Source organism: Trachemys scripta, chromosome 3, assembly GCF_013100865.1.
Source record: "Trachemys scripta elegans isolate TJP31775 chromosome 3, CAS_Tse_1.0, whole genome shotgun sequence".
In the NCBI taxonomy this organism is placed as follows: domain Eukaryota; kingdom Metazoa; phylum Chordata; order Testudines; family Emydidae; genus Trachemys; species Trachemys scripta.
In genome coordinates, this window is record NC_048300.1 from 90,229,270 (window position 1) to 90,250,106 (window position 20,837).

Below are 20,837 nucleotides of genomic sequence, written 5' to 3' on the forward strand. Positions count from 1 at the left end.
AACAAAACAGGGTAGTGAATCCTAGAAGAAAAAGATGGCAGAAAACAGGAGAATGCCTCCTGACAGTGCAAGACTGTTTCCTAGTGTACCCCAGAGTGCTTAGTCTAGCACAGTTTTAAATTACACAAGCATTAGGATTTCCAACACTCCTATATGTCTGACTACAACCTTATACCATGAGCAGCACTGAGGTATCTCAGAGGCTCTGAGGTATCTGACTACCTTCAGCATATGTGGTATATGACTACCGCCTTAGGAAGCCTATTCCACAGTCCTCATTCTTAGACAATTTTTCCATGATAATCAGCCTATATTTTCTATTGTCCAATTCTACCCTATTACTCGCAGGTATACACCTCCTTGTACCACACTCAATGGTTCTTTTCTCCCCAATCAGTGATCAGGATTGCAAATACTTGTACTACTAATACTGTACCTGGAGTGTCTAATACGAATACTGGATTGGCACAAAATGTTGTGCCATATCTTATATTCTATTTAGGAGATCAAGCCATAAATGAAATCTGCTACACACATGTGTGAGTCTGTATACAAATGCTTCCTTCATGGTTCTAAACTAAGGCACTGATTCAGCAAAGCAGTCAGTGCAATATACAGCAGCCCTTAGGCTGCTCTAAATTACTTCAAAGGTCATTTCAACTGGCCCCAAATTAGGGATGCAGAAAGGTGGCTCCTTTCCACTCCCTTCCCTTTTCAGCTATTCTGAGTCCAAACTCAGTACAGCACAGGCTTTAGTCCACAATATAGAGCTGGGTGTCCTACGCAATAATCAGAGGAGTAGCCGTGTTAGTCTGAATCTGTAAAAAGCAACAGAGGGTCCTGTTCTTGCATCTGAAGAAGTGAGGTTCTTATCCACGAAAGCTTATGCTCCCAATACTTCTGTTAGTCTTAAAGGTGCCACAGAACCCTCTGTTGCCTCTAAGCAATAATGTCAGGCTAAAACCTGAAACAGAAACTACAAAGGCTTGCCATGTTACGGTGTCATCCAATGGACAAACAAACAGTAGTTCTGATGCTTAGGGAAGTAGCTCCTAAATGATAAAGTTCTCTGTCAGATTTCCTATAACAATTAGGCGACATGCATCATAGAATTACACCATAAAATCCCAATCAATTATTGGACAAAATAAATATGCATTCCTAACATCCAGATAAGTGGATATAATTTTTTAAAATGTCAAAACAATTGCAATGCACGCCATATCAATGTAGGACTTTCCAGTCCCTGACTTTAAATGGCTATTATTCTCACACAGTGCTTACAGTACCTTGCATCACTAATGCATGCAAGCATCTACTACACAATCCCTGTGTAATGACAGCTCTCAGGACTGCGGAATCTAGTGAAGGGCCATATTTACAGCACAAAATAGGATTTGACAAAATACAGTATACGTTGAATGGCATCTGTTGAGATTCCAGCTTTGTCTTGTTGAAATCTGTCAAAAATCACACACAACTCTGTAGCATTAAAAATAGCAGTTTTTGGAAGAAGAAAAAAAAAAAACCTATTCCTTGCACTTCGCAAATCATGGTTTAATTTTAAGAACCTTTACAAGAGGATGAATTTACAAAACACTTGAGTTTTGTCTCCTTTGTTTCTGATGTCAGAAAGTTTGACATTTGTGTCATAATGACTTAGACTTCAGGCGAAATACAGCTCAAGGTGTGTGTGGGCAGCTGTGACTGACATCCCTGGGAATGCAACCATTGATCAAGGTTACTAGATAGCCCATTGAAGGCTTTAAGCAAAGCACAGTATTACTCTAAGAAAAAAATGTAATAAATTATATACATATTATATAAAGATGCATTTGAACACTAATGTTGAATGCGTCATCTTCTGTAAGTCCCTGAAAGGGGCATGGGATGTCGCAGCATTATTTGGAGGCATTTTGCAGAAGGACCATGAGCTTTGAGAACTGAGATTTCCCACCCTCTTCCTGACTAAATTCTTGTTGCATCTCATGCATTTCTTTTATTAAAATGTCAGGGCAGCTTTCATTAAAGCAAGTCGAGTCCTCAAATGTCAAAGTACATGCCCCCTGCCTTAGCTGGGGCTTCCAGCCTGTACGCCCTTACAGTTTGCAGACTTACTGCCCACTGTCATCCTCTGAGAAGTGGGGTGCTGCAGAACTTGGCTCCATGATGCACACGGGGCTGTGCACTCCCTGGGGGCAGATTCTTCATTCCTGGTTGCAGCCATTTACACCTGATAGGAAGTATGACATGCTACCCAATGATACCCACATTGCACTGCACACTTTGCACAGCTGCGAAGGGCCACGCTAGATGCAAAGCGGTACAGGATGTGGCCCTTTGCAGAACAGTTTCTGCAGTAAAAACAACATGGAGTCCTTGCGGCACCTTAGGGACTAACAAATTTATTTGGGCATAAGCTTTCATGGGATAAAACCCACTTCATCAGATGCATGGAGTAGAAAATACAGAGGCAGGTATAAATACACAGCACATGAAAAGATGGGAGTTGCCTTACGAAGTGGGGGGTCAGTGCTAATGAGGCCAATTCAATTAGGATTTGTCCCATTCCCATGAAAGGTCCACTGTGTTCTGTCTGGACCAGCAGCCCAGCATTCATGAGCAACTCTATAACAACAAACCAATGCCTGTGCATAAAATTCCTGCTTTTCATTTCATCCTGCTACCTGTGTTTTTCCAACCCACCCTTAATATGCAGTTCACAACCTCCTTCAATGCTCGTCTTTGCTCCTTTTTCTCCGCTGCACCTTGTGCTTGACCCAGCTGACTACTCCTCACACACTCAGTGACCTCCCACGCTACACTCAAATCCCTCCTTGAAACACACCTTTCCTCTAAAGCCTTCCTATGCAGATTCCTCATCACCACCTTTGCCACATCTAGACAAATACATCACTTGGTATACAATATAAGATGCAGAGCATGATATGTATAGTATGTGACCTGTCACTGATGTAGGCTGAGCTCTTCAAAGCCACCTACGGGATTCAGATACCAAATGGCCACCAGCTTCACCCAGATGACTTTGATAATCTCTGCCTTAGTCTTTGGGTTCCTGGAATGTGCTAGTTCTTCCTTATGTTTGTACAGTGCTAAGCAGACTGTTGGCGCTCAGTAAACAGTAATGATACTTTGTGTGAACTTCATAAGGTGTTGTTATTTTTGTAATACGGCTTGGATTCAGATTAATAACAATTCAGATAACCGAATGGGGAGCAGATCCCCAGGTCCAGCTGAGCTACGCTCAGTGCAGGATCTGGGGAAAGGGCAGAGGGAAGATGGCTGCATTGATCCTGTGGCCAAACATGAGTCTGTCTAGCCTTTGGCATAGCTTAGAGTCATTTACAGGCAGCCCTTTGGCAATGCACAGTGAAGTTCAACCTGGGTGGAGGATGGAGGGGTAGCTCAGTGGTTTGAGCATTGGCCTGCTAAACCCAGGGTTGTGGGTTCCATCTTTGAGGGGGCCATTTAGGGATCTGGGGCAAAAATCTGTCTGGGGATTGGTCCTGCTTTGAGCAGGGGGTTGGACTAGATGACCTCCTGAGGTCCCTTCCAACCCAGATATTCTAGGATTCTATGATCTCTAAAAAAACAACTATGTTAGATTTCAAAGGTCAAGTGAGACAAGGTAATGAGTGTTAATTTAGGGCCCATACATTTACATACTGGGATTCCAGGATAGAATCGAGAGAGTCCTAATTGTGTTATGTTTAATTTGACTATTTTAACAGGTTTTCCAATGTGGCTGTGTACAATACTTCCACCACCACACTGGGTCTACCTGTACAAGGTGATGTAAAGGGCGCCAGGTCACGATCCTGTTTCTTTTCCCCCACTCTCCCCACCACCCCATAGGGATGTGGAAGACACCCCAGAGGTTGCTGTTATGCGAAGTCCCTGAGGAGTCACACAATGGGGCAGAAATTCCTTTCCCACCCTCTGTCGTTGCTCACACGCTGGTCCTATGCATTTTGCTTTAAGAAATGAGAATACAATTTTCCCTATATTTTGGCTACAATGTTCTATGTAAACAGGGAATATCTTAATAGACCTTTTAGAGCGATTTGTTCTGGGCAAAGATATAACATGCCAGTGCTTAATATTGCCAGATTCTCCCGTGAATTTGGGCCCAAGCAGGCATTAGCAGTAATGCTTATACTGTAAACTTGGTTATGAGTCACGTCTGATTCTCAAAAACACTGAGTAAAATGTATTCGAGAAAAAAAAATACTCTGAGAACATCCTTTTTAACCAAACAAAGAATCCCCTTACTAGGGAGCTATGATTAACCTTTTGTATTTTCTTTCCTATGTGGCATTTATGCCCATGGCACTCTGAAGCTGTGCCATTCCCTGCAGAGTCAAAATCTATGCAAAATTAATTGGAGAAAGAGCACATGACATTAATCAGAACTGGTTAAGCTCCAGCACAATTTCATGGCTGCCCTCTGACACACTGTGACTTGATAGTGTATGATATTGAATGAAAACCAGTGTTCCGTGAGGTTAATTAGTGTTACCTTCTCGGTGTTGTTTATTTTACCATTTCTCATTTAAGCACAACGTGTACTCCAATGCCTGCTCTGCCAGCTAGCTGGCATTTGTTTGAAAAAAAGAGATTAACAGGAATNAAGTGGGCTGTAGTCCACGAAAGCTTATGCTCTAATAAATTCGTTAGTCTCTAAGGTGCCACAAGTACTCCTGTTCTTTTTATTGCAGATGGTCACTTATAATCGGCCAGTTTCAGGATTTTGTATCTTGGACATCACTTTTTTTCCTTTCTTTTTTTTTTTTAAGTTTGAGGACAACAACAAAATAGAATTGTCTGTTCACTAACTAAAAGAAGTAGCTTAGTTTATGATAATGTAATTACCTTTCCAAAGCCATTTGTTCACAATGTGAAACAGACCCTTGCTGATACTGTTAAAATATCTCAATCATGTCTGAAAACCATCAGTTGTGCAAGCACCATATCTTTCTCTAATACATGGCTCCGTGATACTTTGGATCAACTTGATTCACCTCAATGGTTGCAGAGAGGCCTAATACAAAGATTTTATAAGCAGATTTTTAGCCCATTCACAATCTATTTTATCCACTGATACGATACTTTATAACAATTCTTAATGAATACCAGGATATCATCTTTTGACACTATGGAGGGCCAAAACATCTCTGAAGTCCTTACAGCGCATAAGGGATAAGATTTCTCTAGATCAATACAGAAGAGCAGGTAAAGAATCTGTAGTGTCTTTTAAAAAGTACAGTGAGGTGTGACTAAGTGCACTGTGCTCAGGCAAACAAATACAACTCTAAAGTATCCTCCAAATATCACAGTATGAATTGAAAAGGTGCTATCTGGAAGCATTGTTTTGTTTAGGATTGTTTCAGTTTGAGATTATGCTTTTTAATTAAAATATTACTAGTAAAAAAGCAAAGTAGATTAAAGAGAAGCAAATCTCATAAGCACTCGGGGCCTGATCTGCAAACTAAGCATGTTCAGATTTACTTTTAGGGATGGAGCAGCATACCCAGTAAGTAGAGGATGAAACACAATGATAAGTATTTCATATAATAGCCAGACACATTGAGCTGAGCTAAGGTTAACTCTGAAGTTCCAAGTCTCAAAAATTTTAATCAGAACTCTAATGCCATTAGTAAAAACATTGATTTGCTTTTCTTATGAAGAGTGTACAATAACGTTGACAAGGGAAAGTTGTTCTAATTAAAACATGAGAACTTTTAATACTAACTTCATTTAAAAAAAAAAACTGCTGAGATATTTGCTGATCAAGTAGCATTCTGTGTGTTAATTAAATATCTAACACTCCTTTGTGACAATACAGCATGTCAGTATTTGAAATATACAAAAGTTTGCATCCAGTGAACTGTTATGTAAGACACTTAGGCCTGCATTCTCAAGGTGCTCAGCACCTGCAGTTCCCACTGAATTAACAGGAGTTTTGCTCAACACCTCTGAAAATTAGGGACCTGATCCAATTTGTACTGAAATCAAAGGAAAAACAGAAAATCATTGCAATGATGCAGGGTCCAGGCCTTTAATGTATCATGCAAAATTTCAGATAGACAGACATCTAGACTGACATCCTGATTTAGAAAAAGTTGGCACCTCTCAGTCTATACATAATAATGAAGTGTATATAATAACTTTCCCTAAATCCCTACTGTATTTTTATCCTATAACCTTATTAAAAAGATTGCCTTTCTCCTCCTTCCCTCTCTGCTTATTCTGATGCAGTCAGTCATTAACATACGCAATTTAAGGAGCAGCAGATTTCAGGCAGGGGGGTTGCATGCTTTTCTGTTGTTTATGTAGTGTCACAACTTTCTATTTCCCCTGAGAGGTCCAGGGTTGCAGCCTCTGCTTCTCCTGCAGATAAAGGTGCTGTCCCAGATTATTTGTTAGAAAGCTCAGAAAGGGAACGAAAAGTTAATATTTTAGTTATTTCCAAGTGGTAGTGAACCTTTGGTAAAACAAATACAATTCCCTGCTGTGATCTGAATCATCATTTGATAGATATCCAGTTTGCATTGCAACGGACACACACAAAAATGCCAATACTTGGGTGCAACAAAAATAAAATAAATAAAAAATTGAAAAAACACCTTGAAACACAGACCACTGTAATAAAGCTATTTATTGAGCAAACACCTCTCTAGAAATCTATTATTCAATTACTAGCTACAGTAATTTGATGTAGTGTTCACTTACGCTTTCACTCCTACTAAGAGCAATGACCAAACCATTCATCTGAAGAAACATGCAGTCTCTAGTGCATGTATAATTGGTCACCTTCCTAACCTTGTTAAATAAATGTCCTTTTATGAAAACAGTTCCAGTACTTACTATAAAACAGTGGTTCTCAAACTTTTGCACTGGTGACCCCTTTCACATAGCAAGCCTCTGAGTGTGACCCCCCCCTATAAATTAAAAACACATTTTTATATATTTAACACTATTATAAATGCTAGAGGAAAAGCAGGGTTTGGGGTGGTGGCTGACCGCTCGCGACCCCTCATGGAATAACCCCATGACCCCCTGAGGGGTCCCAACCCCAGTTTGAGAACCCCTGTTATAGAAAACATCTTGTGCAAAGACACATAAATTGCTGCTGCCTGCTGCTGAGTTTTGTGAGCCCAAACTTAAATTCTTAGCTCTGGTTTTACTCCTCCTGAAGGCAGGCATTGTGGATTGCCACCATCAACTTCCCCAAGGAAAAGGCTTTTCTGAGCAAGGTAAGTGCCTTAGATCTCACACTATTACACCTTTACTCTGAGCTCAACAACTGCAACATGCAAAAATGCTCTGCAGTGATTATCCTTTGAGCTGATGAATGAAAACTTGAGATACTATTGGTGCCCAGCTTTAATTGGACTAAATACTGCACAGGAACGTAAACCGAATTCCTTGTGTACCTTCACTTTTAAAACACTTCCAACATCATGGAAAAAATGCTAAGTGCATTCAGATAATAGGATTATTATTTTTTTTAAAGAAGCAGAGTGTAGTTGTAAATGGCAGCTCATGGTTTGAGAGAATATGGTTTTATGTAGACCAAATCTCACCTGAGACATACCTGCTAGTAGAATGCTATGGTGCCAGTGAAGTTTACCACTTAAACAAATACATCAGGTGCTGTAAGGAAATTAGCCAGATACCTAAAACACCCCTGGGGTAGGGACTGCCCTGAAGGTCAATGTGATTTTACCAATAATGTTGATGCTCTGTCAAGTGTATTTGCCACTAAATGGTGTGGGTTACAAATGAGCTCTGAAATGGAAAAAGAAACGAGCAGTTTGCTAGATGTTTTGTTTATATAACTGTGCTTGTCCTTTATTTGAACTTTCTAGTTTGATAAAAAACATTCTAAACTATGCTGCTCATTAATAAATTCATGCTCGAAAGGGCACTCTAGGTCTCATGCTAATCAATTCACAAAAATATCCTGTTAGTAAATAGATCACTTATAAAATGTGACTTTAGGCAAAACGTTATAGGATATTATACCATTAGTAAAGGTGCTGGGCCAAAGAGCTACAAGACAAATAAACAATTCTTTAGTTAATTGGCTGTGCTCTACCAGTGGAATAAAAAGCTGTCACCTCCTTCCCCAGTTTCCCTCTATTTACGAACACTTTTGGGGCCCACTGCTGTGAAGGCACTCAGCGCCACTGAGGAGATGCTCAGCATCTGGCAGGAATGGGCCCTTAAACTCTACACTTTCCCCTCCCTATCCCAATATAGTACCCAGGAACCTTCATTTTTAACCCAAACTATATGCCAAATATTGCCCTTGGATACATGCACACTGCTTCTACCTGCTTCAAGGGAATAATTTAGCTCTCTTAATTATTGCAACTTCCCTCCACCTCTTCTCAGTTTTTACTCCCAGTTGGTAGTTCAGCATTAACCATTTTGTAAGGCCCTGTTGCAGGGTGGTTGCCTGTCAACAAACCAATAACCATTTAATCCTTGACATACTATTAAGTACTCTTGAACATTTTGAAGGCATCTAGGTAGTACCCACCTCCTATCCTGCTGATTGACCATATCTGTCCTTAGATGATGGCAAGACATGAGGTGCACTGGAGTGCCAAAAGTGGGGAGATTCAAACAAAGGACACTATGTAGTGGTTACAATGATGGTACTCCTGTTCTTCTTTTTGCGGATACAGACTAACACGGCTGCTACTCTGAAACCTGAATGATGGGGATGTTTTCAAAGGGTCGAGCAACGTTTCAACCCCCTTATCCACGGTAATGTCTATGGGATTTTAATGCTTTGAGAATCAAGCAAGCTATGTCTTCAGCATCACCTTCACTAAGGTGCAATTATATGGAAAGAGAGGGATTGTTCTGCCTTTTTTTTTTCTGCATCAACACAAATGATGGCAATTAAAAAAATCTGTTTTCCTCAGTGGATCAGTGTTAAAAAGAATTCGTCAATTCATACAGCATGATTGAAAACAGTGTGCTAACCTCTAGGTTCAGAAATATCTTTATTCTTGATTACAGAACAATGATGATTGCTTTAATTCCGTATTAGGAGGGTATTCTTTCCCAGACTTGCTAATTAAGTCTAGATTATTAGCTAGCCACATGCCAGTTAAATGATGTCACCAATTAACAGGTTTTTCAAAAAAATGTATTCATTTCAAAAATTAAATGCAAGTGTTCTAGTAATATTTCCATCTCCTTTCTAGGAGCTGGATATAGCAAAAAAAGTGAAAAATGACAAAACAAACCCTTACATTATTTTTTCTTTTAGCAATGTGATAACCAGACAAGATCTGTCCCCAACAAAATATCCACCATCAAAATCTACACATAAAATAATAAACCACCTTAGAAAGTTATTTTAAGATTAATAGAAATATGTTTGTTCCTTTTTGCTGTAAGCAATGTGCAGATTCCCTGTAGGGACAGATGTTTGCCATCTTTCATACCACTGACAGAAAGCTAGGTAGCTAGAAATGAACATAAGAACTGCCATGCCAAGCTGGGTCAGATCAGTGATTTACCTACTAACATTGTGTGTGTCTAACAGTGACTGGCGTCAGATGCTTCAGAGGAAGATGCAAGAAATCCCTGTAATGGGCAATTATGGAATAATCTGCCTAACAGGGGAGTTTATCCCTAAACAACCCTCCACCTCCCCCCACTCAGTTTGTTATTAGCGTGTAGCTTGAATCACGAGGATTTATATCCCTTCTAAAATATACACACACACACTTTTATATTATATAATACAGAGGAACCTGGGACTTTTCATGCTATGGCAGTGCTATACATGAGCACAGTGGCAGTGAGACACCTCATAATGAGTAGGCATTCTGGCTAGGGAAACCCTGAGATTCCATAGCAATCACATGCTAGGTATGAAGGGCTTTTCTTCCCCAGCATGCTGTCCCTAGGGAACTCCAGAGCTTCCCTGGATAGTATGCTAAGAATTATGGGACTCTTTGTTCCTGTGCCCATTTGCTAAGCCGCTGCTAAAGAATGCGTTTCCTGTTTCCCCCACTTTATTACATGAGGGTAGAGGGTGAATCCTGTTCCCCCTGAACATACTTTTGGATTAGAGGAGGCAGTGATCCATTATGGAGAGGGCAAGGGCTGGCTGCATTTATAACATACACCTGAACCATTGGCGAACCTGGGTTGAAGTTTGCACATACAACATTAAACTGCACCCACCCTGATTTAGGGTAGGTTTCAGGTTCTGAACAGTTCATATTACAGAAATCCCTAGGTATTACTATTTCAGGCTTGATTCACTTGATCTGCGCATAGGGTGTGAGGGATATGGTCTTTTATTTCTCAAGAATTTGATGGATAACGTGAACCATTATTTCTGATGGTCGACTTATTTATTTTCACTTTGCAGCAAATGTTTTACAAATATCTTTGGATACTGTTACTTGTTCAAAGTTTAATTGACAAATTAAGAACTTAATTCTAGACATTTTAAAAATCAATAATCACAATATTTGACATTAATTAACATTTCAGTTAAACTATCTTGAAGCATCACAAAATACTGAATTCTTTCTTCTAAATGTTCATACATACACATGCACAGAGAGCTTTGTTCCGTATTCAAGAAACTTTTCTTAGTCGCTGAATAGCTCTATGGTAACCACTGAGATTTTAACACTTTCCAGTTACACTCCTTCTTTACAAAAATATCTTATCTTTGCCATTCATATTCTTTAGAGACAGAGATGGTAACCCTTATCCTTTCCCATTAAACGCACAGACTACAGATGAAACATTAAAAAGAAGCACTTATGGTGACAGCAAAAACCTGAGTTAAAATTTAAAAGACTGATCCAAAACCCACTGAATTCGATGGAAACAATGAAATCAAGCCCTATGTGAGGATGATGTGGTTTCCAAACAAAATAATCAGAAATTGATTGGAGGGAAATATCCTGCCTCCCTGCAACATTTACAAGGTATAGAGGTAGCCACATTCTGTTACTGGTAACACCAGTTAACATCATGGAAGCCTCCTGGGGTTGCACGGGAGCGACTGAGAACAGATTCTGTCCCATGTGCGGGAAGGGAGAGGGGGTAAGCTCTTCAAGCTATTGATTTCTGACTGCATAATTTTTAATCATCCATCTTCCTTTTATATAGGTGCTGAAGTACCGATTTTCTTCTACGGTCAGCAGATTACTCCACCTTTTGAAAGTTCTCTAAGGACAATATTGTGACAGCTGCATAAGTGATGGATAGCTTGATGGGATACACATACTCTCCTTGCCAGCATATGGCCTGCGAAAGGACCCATCATACTTGCAGTCCCTGCACAAAGAAGAATGAAGGGCTTGCTCACTTGATGTACCCCAGAGGAGATGGGATGGCTCAAGGAGGAGACACAGCCATAGCCTTATCAGCTATTTCCACACAGGTCTAAGGAGCACTTGGCCACTCATGTAGGGATTATAGCTCCCAGAAACTCGTTCCTTTCTCCAGCTCTCCATGTGGCTTTACAGCTCTCTATCTGATATTATGTCCTCATTATGGACAGCTCCTCATTTTGTCCCATGTCACAATTCAAAGAGACACACTGGGATGTGTTACTTGGCTGGAATGATTCTCTCTCTGGACTCTGACATCGTTTGTGCTGTGCCTGCATGCACTGCACAACAACTGTGCTTCCATCTCCAGTATTCAGTTGCTATTAGGCTGTCCTTGCCGAGTGCATCAAGAGACATGGAAATGACAAAATTGTACTTAAATGCTTCTGCCTTACAAGCCAAAAATGTGCAGAATGTTATTGTCACTAGAACTGAGTGACATCTCATCCTTGAAGAATGAATCCAGTACTTTGCAGCTGGCAAAGAGAATTTAGTCCCCAGAGTCTATCACAAACATTGCAGACTAGTGTTTGATGCACTATATTGGTGCTGCTATCGTGCTTCCTTTTTTTTTTTGTCCACGTGTAAACCTGGGGGATTTTTCCTAGAGTAGCAGAGAGGAAAGATACATTTCAATGTGGCTCTCACCAATTTTCCTCACATGCAAACATCAGAAATAGATTTGTTTTCTTCCTTCGAGTTGTCTGCACCAATTTCAGTAACACATCGTCAGGACTGTTACTACTTCAAGCCAGAAAAACCAGCATGATAGCACACAGAAGGAGTCACAAGTTCACACACTTGCTCACAAACACTTTTCTTCTTGGCATGCTTGAACAACTGGAAAATGAACTACAAATTCATCGTCATGGCTCTTACTCATTTTGGTTGAATTGCGTGATCAATGCTACACACAACCGACAGGAACTGTCTGGGATTTGCAGCAGATGTTGATACACTTCTAGAAAGTCCTTTACTAAGTAGTTCGTGCATATTGGAGGCCAAGTGTTAGGACCTTGTCTGGGTGTCAGACACAACTGCAGTCCTCCCTTGAACATGTGGGGCAAAATCCTTGCTCCACTGTAGTCAACAGCAAAACTTCCATTGGCCTCAGTGGGGCCAGGATTTCACCCCTGGCTTACTAGAACTGCTAGCTGACCCCCAAAGTAGCAGAGTGGTGGCAGAGCCATGGCTCCAACTCCATTCTGCACCAGCTAGCAAAGCTGGTTGGGATCAGCACATGCTGTGCCATCTGGAAATGTAGTACAGTAGCTTTCCGAGTTCCCGGTGGAGCTGTGTACTGCTTTCAGTGCAGAGCTATGGCTTCACGGCACAACTGAACCAAGCAAAACCGATGATGATAGACACACAGTTTCCCTATGTCAGCTTGGCTTCTTGCAACACATCTTGATTCCATACTGGCATGATGCCCGGAAGAACGACACATGATTTCAAGAGAATTATGTTCACCACTGTTCTCCCCCTACACCCCCAGTTAGAACAGAGTAAGGATATTAATTGCCAGTTGCTCCACTAGTTCTGGGGTCTTATCAATTACTAAAGAAAATTGTTCACCATACAAAAAATCCTGAATGTCTTATTGATGGTGATCAAAAGCTTCAGGCAGCTATTTCTCTTGCAATTAATGACATACGGGGCATGCATGCACTGCCTGGGCAATTGCAAAGCAGAGCTAATAAGAAGCTGTACCCATAAACAACATTTACTGGAACTGCCTCAATGCATAAAATGTGCACCAGGATGTGTGGGCACCTAGTGGCTTCTTCCTTCTATTATTTCATTCCTCTACACATACCTCTGTTGAAGCCTGGGTCAACTCGGTTTGATTTTCTTTCCATTTGAATTAATGCCAATTGTTCATGTGTTCAGCAGAATGGGATTTGCCAGCCAGGAGTTTTACAATCTTTGCTGCACAAAACTGTCTCCCCCCACCTCGCTCGCCCTTTTCCCGTTTTTATTTTAAGATCAGTATTCTTCTGGGGACATTTTGGGGATGTCAAGATAAGAGTATTTATCCTGATCCATGAGCACTTCTGCTCTGGAAGCAATCAGATGCCTGAATAATGTATGCACACTACCACACAGCCACATCCTGGATGAAATCAAAGGGCATATCTGTACTGATCACATGTATGTTTTATACACAACATGTTTTTAAAAAATTACTTTCCTTGTCTGACTGTTCTATTCAGCTTTTGGTGGAGGGAAAAACTGACAGTTACTAACATTTACCGATTAAAAGCAAATCCTTCCATAGTTTATACACACAAATTCAATTAGTGGCTTCTCTCTGGTTTCTACTGAATAAGTGTCCTCAACAGCATAACTGGATGGCACCAGTTTATAAGTATTGGCAGCCACAGCAGAGAGGTCATCGTTTATTATGCCATAATGATCACCTGTACTTATGCATAGTAAGTGTCTTTGTGGATAACATGCTCATACACTAATTGTTGGAAAACAGGTTAATGAATGCACCATTCCCAATAGCCATGTGCCTTCTTTTAGATGGCAAAATGAATGCCGAAAGCATGAGAGTCATTACTTGATTTTATTAATTTCCAGCTGAGGAAATTAACAAAATCACACTCCATTCTCCTGATGCCCCACAATTCCATGGCAACTACTGTGGTTGCCTCCAAAACAAAAAACATACTCCATTTTAAAAACCGTGTTTATGGGGGAACTGGATGGGCCAGGAGATTGGCAATGGGGTTCAGAAGTCTTCATCTAGGTTTGAATCTGGGCTAAACGGATAGTGACAGAATTTTCACCATCTAAATACATTGTCACTCTGAAAGAATTTGATGGTGTTAGTACTGTTCCGAGTGAAGAAGTTTCAACACCACGTGTAGGCAGTCTCAGTAGAGAGATAAGGGATTCCCTCCGCTGTGAAGAGTGTCCCTCCAGCACATCGCTGGGCCAGGTGAACAACAAGGGCTACAAAATGTCCAACACCACATGGATATGCAGTGTAATTTATAAAATGCAAAGTGACTTTTAATTATAGGTATAGCCATACTGAACCAATGGAAAATTAAACAAACCTTTCAACTGCTGACCCCAATGTGGGGTTTCCTTTTCTAATACAGGAAGTGACTATTTAAAAAAAGTTTTCACGCATTCATTGGTAGCATCTTTTACACAAAAGTTGTGTTGCTGCTGCTGTGCTTTACCTATTCTGTAATAAATTAAGGATTTATGCCTCCAGGGCTATCCATCCAAACTTTGGAATTAGCACTAAATTTACTAGCAAAAGCCAGCCTTCTGACTTTTTAACGTGGTTTGGCCAAGCAATGGAAAGATGTATGAGAGGGTTGTGTGTGTGTCCCCATATCCACACACCCATCTCTCTCCAAGTGCAAATCTGTTGAAGAAATGGGTTGTGAGGATCACTGTTAAAAGGTAACAGTTTCACACAGCTCAAACTCTGCCTTTCAACATATCCCACTAAGGAGCCATATTTTCAAAGTGTCAGAGGTTTAGAACTGTGTGGACTTTGTGCAAGGAATCATATGTCTGATTGGTAAAGATGTTTACTGAGGTTACATGTACAAATTGTTTATTTGCATGTGTAAATGGCCAGATGTATTAGTGATCATTAGCATAGATATGCACAAAATTTACACAGCCATTCAAGGTAACTGTATATTCAAATTAGATGCATAACTGCAGGCACATTTCGGATCGTTTTGGGACCAACAGAAAAAAAAAAAAAAAAAACTTGTTTTCTTGTTTTTGCCAAAGTTAGGAGTATTTGCAAATTGCATACTGAGCATGCACAGCAGGTGCACATTTCTAGTCTTCTGATATTCTGAAAATATAGCTGTTGGGTTCCTCCCATGTGAAAGCACTAGGACAAACCTGGATTCTCAATGTATGGGGGCCAATAACTGTTGTCTCCTAACCTGTTTGGAAATGTGCAGGAAATTGCCCACAGACAGAGTTAATGAAAATATCAACTGCTCATGATCAGTATGAAATTTGCAAGTTCTCTTATCTTCGGTAAATGACAAAAAAAAATTTCAAACAGTCCTAAATGGGCATGCTTTTTTTTTTTTTTTTTTTTCAAACCTTCCAAACATTTGCCTGCCCATAATTTAATATGTCTGAAATGTTTCTTTCAAGTGGCCTAAGAACTACATCCATCAGGTTCTGAATAAATAAATACAATTTCAGCGCCAGATGGACCATTTTGCAAAAGCTAAGAAGGCATTTGTAGTGTTTTTCTCCTAAAGAAAGTGAGAGCAGGACAACTGCTCTGATCATGTTTCTTCTTTAGACAACTTATTTTGATCTGCCCTTTGAAAAGATACATCAAATAATTCATAATACTCGAGAACCTGAAATACCATTATCATTGATTTTTATTCAGCTAGTCAGGAACACAAAATAAGATCTTCTAAATATGCTCTATTTCATGTAACAGTTTTTGAAGAAGTTGGCATATATTACTCTGAATTACTGCATTCATTCCACTATTACTACTATTACAACAAAGTATCAACTATCTATTTTTTTCTATAGATTTTGTAAAAAACATTCTTTTTATAAGAACTTTAATATTCAGCTTTGAACACACTGAAGTTATTTCAAATGTGTTGCATTATTAACTATTTTGCCAAGCTGGAGACATGCAACCAGTCTGAGGACAAAATAGGTCTTTAAGAATGGTGACTAAAATTTACTGTAAATTAATCTTATTTATTATCTGGTAAATCTCTGGTCTAAAAACATCTCTCTCCTACTCTCACAGACACACATATCTAATATCAGAGAGAGAGAGAGAGAAAGAAAGAAAGAGAGAGAGAATGTTTACATTGAACAAAAAAAGGAAATACTTTAAATTTAATTTGTTTCGAGAAGCACTTTTCTCTGATAATGCTCAAAAGAATTAGAGCAGCTGAAAGCCAGATTACATTAGTCTTACAAGAAAGCCTTAGAGTAGGAGTGCCTTCTTTGGTAACATGAAGTCTCTTTAAAATAAAATAAATAAAATTAAATAAATAAGTGTAATGCATTAAAAGAATCTACCAAAAATACACAGTAAAGATAGGCAAGTTAGCAATTGCACTGTTATATATCCAGCTAATATAAACCATGGCTTACAGAAAACATTTTTCATAAATTATGACCTATGAATAAAAATAAAAGTAACTATACATAAGGCACTGAATACAAAATGCAGCTTATGTTACTTTAATGTATGAAGGACTTGATCTTTGGCAATTGTCAATATATCAGCATTTCAATGAACACCAGGAGCACAAGAAATTAGACCTCAGAGCGATTAAACACAACTAAATCTAATTGAATCAGCAATCGTGCTGCATCCCCAGATTTTTCAAGGTCTTCTATTCTTCTGTCAACAATACGCCTACATATTGCAGAAACAACAATTGCCAACATTACATACCACTGCCACGTAAACAACATTTTAACACAGTTTGAAAATGTATTGACACGGAATGTGTTAAAAGTGTATTGTAAAAAAAAAAAAAAAAAAAAAAAAAAAAAAAAATGTGTGTATGGGGGAGGGGAGCAGTTATTAAGAAAGGTATAAACTGGGCATCTCAGAGAAAGGAAAACTGCCAAAACTACAGAATTGCCAAGAACAGATGGATTTAAGTGTCTACTTATTTTATATAATTTCTTAGAGCTTATCAAGAAGTTTCATTTTCTGTAACTAAGTATCTCTTTATCTTCCTGTTATCTCACGAATTAACTTTTAGACTGATGGACAGACATAAAACTATTTCAGTTCATTCATCTGTCTCCTGGACGACAACAATGAATGAAAGATTGTTAGTGTCAATGTAGTACCCCTAGGACAAAAGATGTTCTTGCCCCAAATTAGTATGCACCTCTGAAATTCATTTGGATGCTCTCTTCAGTGCATTCTTCAGCAAAGATTATCCTTAAGGTTGTTACAGGAAAGAGGCTATATAATGAAAAATAAAAAACCCAGAAAGTACAAATATAAAATCTAATAAGCAAACATACAGATTTATATTAAGAGTTTAGCTTCGTTAAGATTGCTTTTTGTTTACTTACCTGTTTTAGGAAAAATTCAACCAAAGTTCAAAGGATTCTGCTTCCACAAAGCAAGTGATTACATCTACAGCTGTTGTCTGTTGGGAAATGAACATCTCTTTCTCTCTCTCTCTCTCACACACTCACACCCCCCAATAAAATAACCCCAAACTGCCTGTTGTTCCAAGATATGTTCAGAACCACCTACCACCATCAATGTCTTCTTCACAATGCTGTACTTGCATATGTAGCCTCCTCTCACCCCCACACTTCTGTAACATTACATAATACTGAAATATCCCTACAACTGTACTTCCATACAAATGCATCAAACTAGCATACATAGATATGTGAGACAAAGAAAAAAACAAAACAAAAGCAGATACTACACCTTCGGAGGTTGCACTATTTTCTTCCACAAGCTTTTATTAGGAGTGCCTATTGTTTATATGGTGAACAGTCCTACACCAAAAACAGAAACCACTTCTTTTTGTTCCCAATCACCAAACATGCACAATGAGGCTACTTTCTAACTTGCTGTCTTTAAAAATCCTACATGATTAGAAACATCGAGAGGGTCGTACAAAGAGCTGTGACAGTAATAGGTACCCTCCAACCGAAAGAAGGCAATCAATTAAGAACCATTTGCAGAAATTGTAGGGCTGTCAAAGACTCGTTTACAGCTGTGGTTCATCAAATCAAACTGCATCTGATTGCCAAGCCATTTTTTCCACTGCATCTAGAAAGCCAGGACACCCTCCGTTAACTCTTAAAAATAACGTTCGCATTACTGTATTCCAATCAAAGAGCCCAACTGCAATATGGTCTGTGAAATAACTTAACACATTATGCACCAGTATAACTGGTAGAGATTTTAGGAAAGAGAGTCATCAGGGAGAAAACCTGTCTGATCCCTTCCAGTTCTTTTGGAATTAGCAGTGGTACATAATTTAGAAGCTCACAGTAGCTTATCCCATCCAATAACTGCTATAAATGAATTGTGCTCTGTGTATCAGTATCCTGCTCAACTCTCTTTAATTTCCCATTTTCTGGCGTATTTTAAAAAGACATCAGGAATGATTTTGACAAACAAGTCTGTTTCTTTCCTGTTGGCAGCTAAATGTTTCTTGCAAAGCAAAAGTACAAAAATGTCTTCCTTCAAGCAGACTTTGATCTGATTTGCATGTCTCTTTGCACTATTCCAGAACTGTTGTTCTCCCTCCTCTCACACACACTCCTTGGGCAAGATTACAGCGGATGGGTATGCAAGGAGAAGTGGGAGAGGGGCACAAAGAGCCTCTCTGAGTAGAAGACTGCATCAGACTGTCGGTGCCCAGGGCAAGAGCCTCGCCTCTCCTAGATAAGCATGAAGGCTGGATTCAGACAGCAGCATACAATAAATCTTCACAAAGGACATAGCAGTTGCTTTGATCCCCAAAGCACAATGTATCCCAATGCTCCTAGCAGGATAGTGCACCTCCACATTGCCCCAAGTGAGGCAACAATGTGTTTTAAGGGGCAAATCCAGACCCAGGTTTCATGAACCTTAAGGGCTCAAGACTTAGTACCGTTATACAAGGCACTGGTGAGACCTCATCTGGAATACTGTGTGCAGTTCTGGTCTCCCATGTATAAGAAAGACGAATTCAAACTGGAACAGGTGCAGAGAAGGGTTACTAGGATGATGTCTTATGAAAGGAGACTCAAAGAGCTTGGCTTGTTTAGCCTAACCAAAAGAAGGCTGAGGGGAGATATGATTGCTCTCTATAAATATATCAGAGGGATAAATACCAGGGAGGGAGAGGAATTATTTAAGCTCAGTATCAATGTGGACACAAGAACAAATGGATATAAATGGGCCATCAGGAAGTTTAGACGAAGGTTTCTAACCATCAGAGGAGTGAAGTTCTGGAACAGCCTTCCAAGGAGAGAAGTGGGAGCAAAAGACATATCTGGCTTCAAGACTAAGCTTGATAAGTTTATGGAGGGGATGGTATGATGGGGTAGCCTAATTTTGGCAATTAATTGATCTTTGACTATTAGCGGTAAATATGCCCAATGGCCTGTGATGGGATGTTAGATGGGGTGGGATCTGAGTTACTACAGAGAATTCTTTCCTGGGTGTCTGGCTGGTGAGCCTTGCCCACATGCTCAGGGTTTAGCTGATTGCCATATTTGGGGTCAGGAAGGAATTTTCCTCCAGAGCAGATTGGCAGAGGCCCTAGGGGTTTTTTGCCTTCCTCTGCAGCATGGGGCACGGGTCACTTGCTGGAGGATTCTCTGCACCTTGAAGTCTTTAAACCACGGTTTGAGGACTTCAATAGCTCAGACATAGGTTAGGGGATTGTTACAGGATTGGGTAGGTGAGATTCTGTGGCCTGCGTTGTGCAGGAGGTCAGACTAGACGATCATAATGGTCCCTTCTGACCTTAAAGTCTATGATTCTAAAAATCAGACCCCATGTATCCCTTTTGGCTGGACAGCCAAAAAAAAAAAAAAAAAAAAATCTAGGATATGCTCTTACCCTGAAAGGTGGGTCAGTCTTCTGCCTGTGTGGCACTTGGTCCAAAGTGCCATCAGTACTGCTCCTCTTCAGACCAGCGGTGACATCAGGCACATTGCTAAAATCTGCATTTGAGAAAAAAAAAAAACACCACAGTTTAGAGAGTTACACATGATGAAAGGGAGAAGAATCAATTTGTTTTCATTTGTAAATGCTCTCTGCTCGTAGTCAGGTCATTTTTGGGGCAGGGATAATACAGTAGCTTTCCCTGTATAGAACAACGAAAGAGGAAAAAAGAAATGGACAAACTTCAAAATGGAAGCTCTGCTTTTAAAAATGCAGCTGGATAAGAAAGAACATCTGAAGTAACATACATATTCGATCTACAAAAATAAATCTCTTAGTTCTTGCTAACGGCATGCTTCCTAATGTAGACTCATCTGTCTACAATGCAGCAGTCTGTACCAGTTGATGGGGATTACCGGTCAAAATGATTAAATGTACAAAACCATTCTCTTTGGATGAACACGCCATTCTAGGACATGACTTGGTTTTAAATTCCTTAATGGGCCAAAAAGAGAATCTCATCTTAGATTAAGTATCAGAGGGGTAGCCATGTTAGTCTGGATCTGTAAAAGCAGCAAAGAGTCCTGTGGCACCTATGGACTAACAGACATATTGGAGCATGAGCTTTCGTGGGTGAATACCCATGCATCCGATGAAGTGGGTATTCACCCACGAAAGCTCATGCTCCAATACGTCTGTTAGTCTATGTGCCACAGGACTCTTTGATGATCTTAGAATAAGTAACTTCTTGTGGCCTTTGGCTCCCTCAACATTTTAATCACTTGTGTTATGCTGAATGTATACATAGC

General features: G+C 39.8%; 1 protein-coding gene across 7 annotated transcripts in view; it reads right to left on the reverse strand.

The window, feature by feature from the left end:
• Positions 1 to 20,837, reverse strand: part of TIAM2 (TIAM Rac1 associated GEF 2) — a 227,462-nt gene that overhangs the window by 23,956 nt on the left and 182,669 nt on the right. For 6 of the 7 annotated variants that reach the window (XM_034765344.1, XM_034765342.1, XM_034765345.1 and 3 more), the window contains one exon: positions 19,984 to 20,087. In XM_034765344.1, coding sequence (XP_034621235.1) covers positions 19,984 to 20,087 — 104 coding nt within the window. Of the gene's footprint in view, positions 1 to 17,480; positions 17,633 to 19,983; positions 20,088 to 20,837 lie in introns of those variants that run through there. The other variant, XM_034765348.1, reaches the window with a different exon arrangement.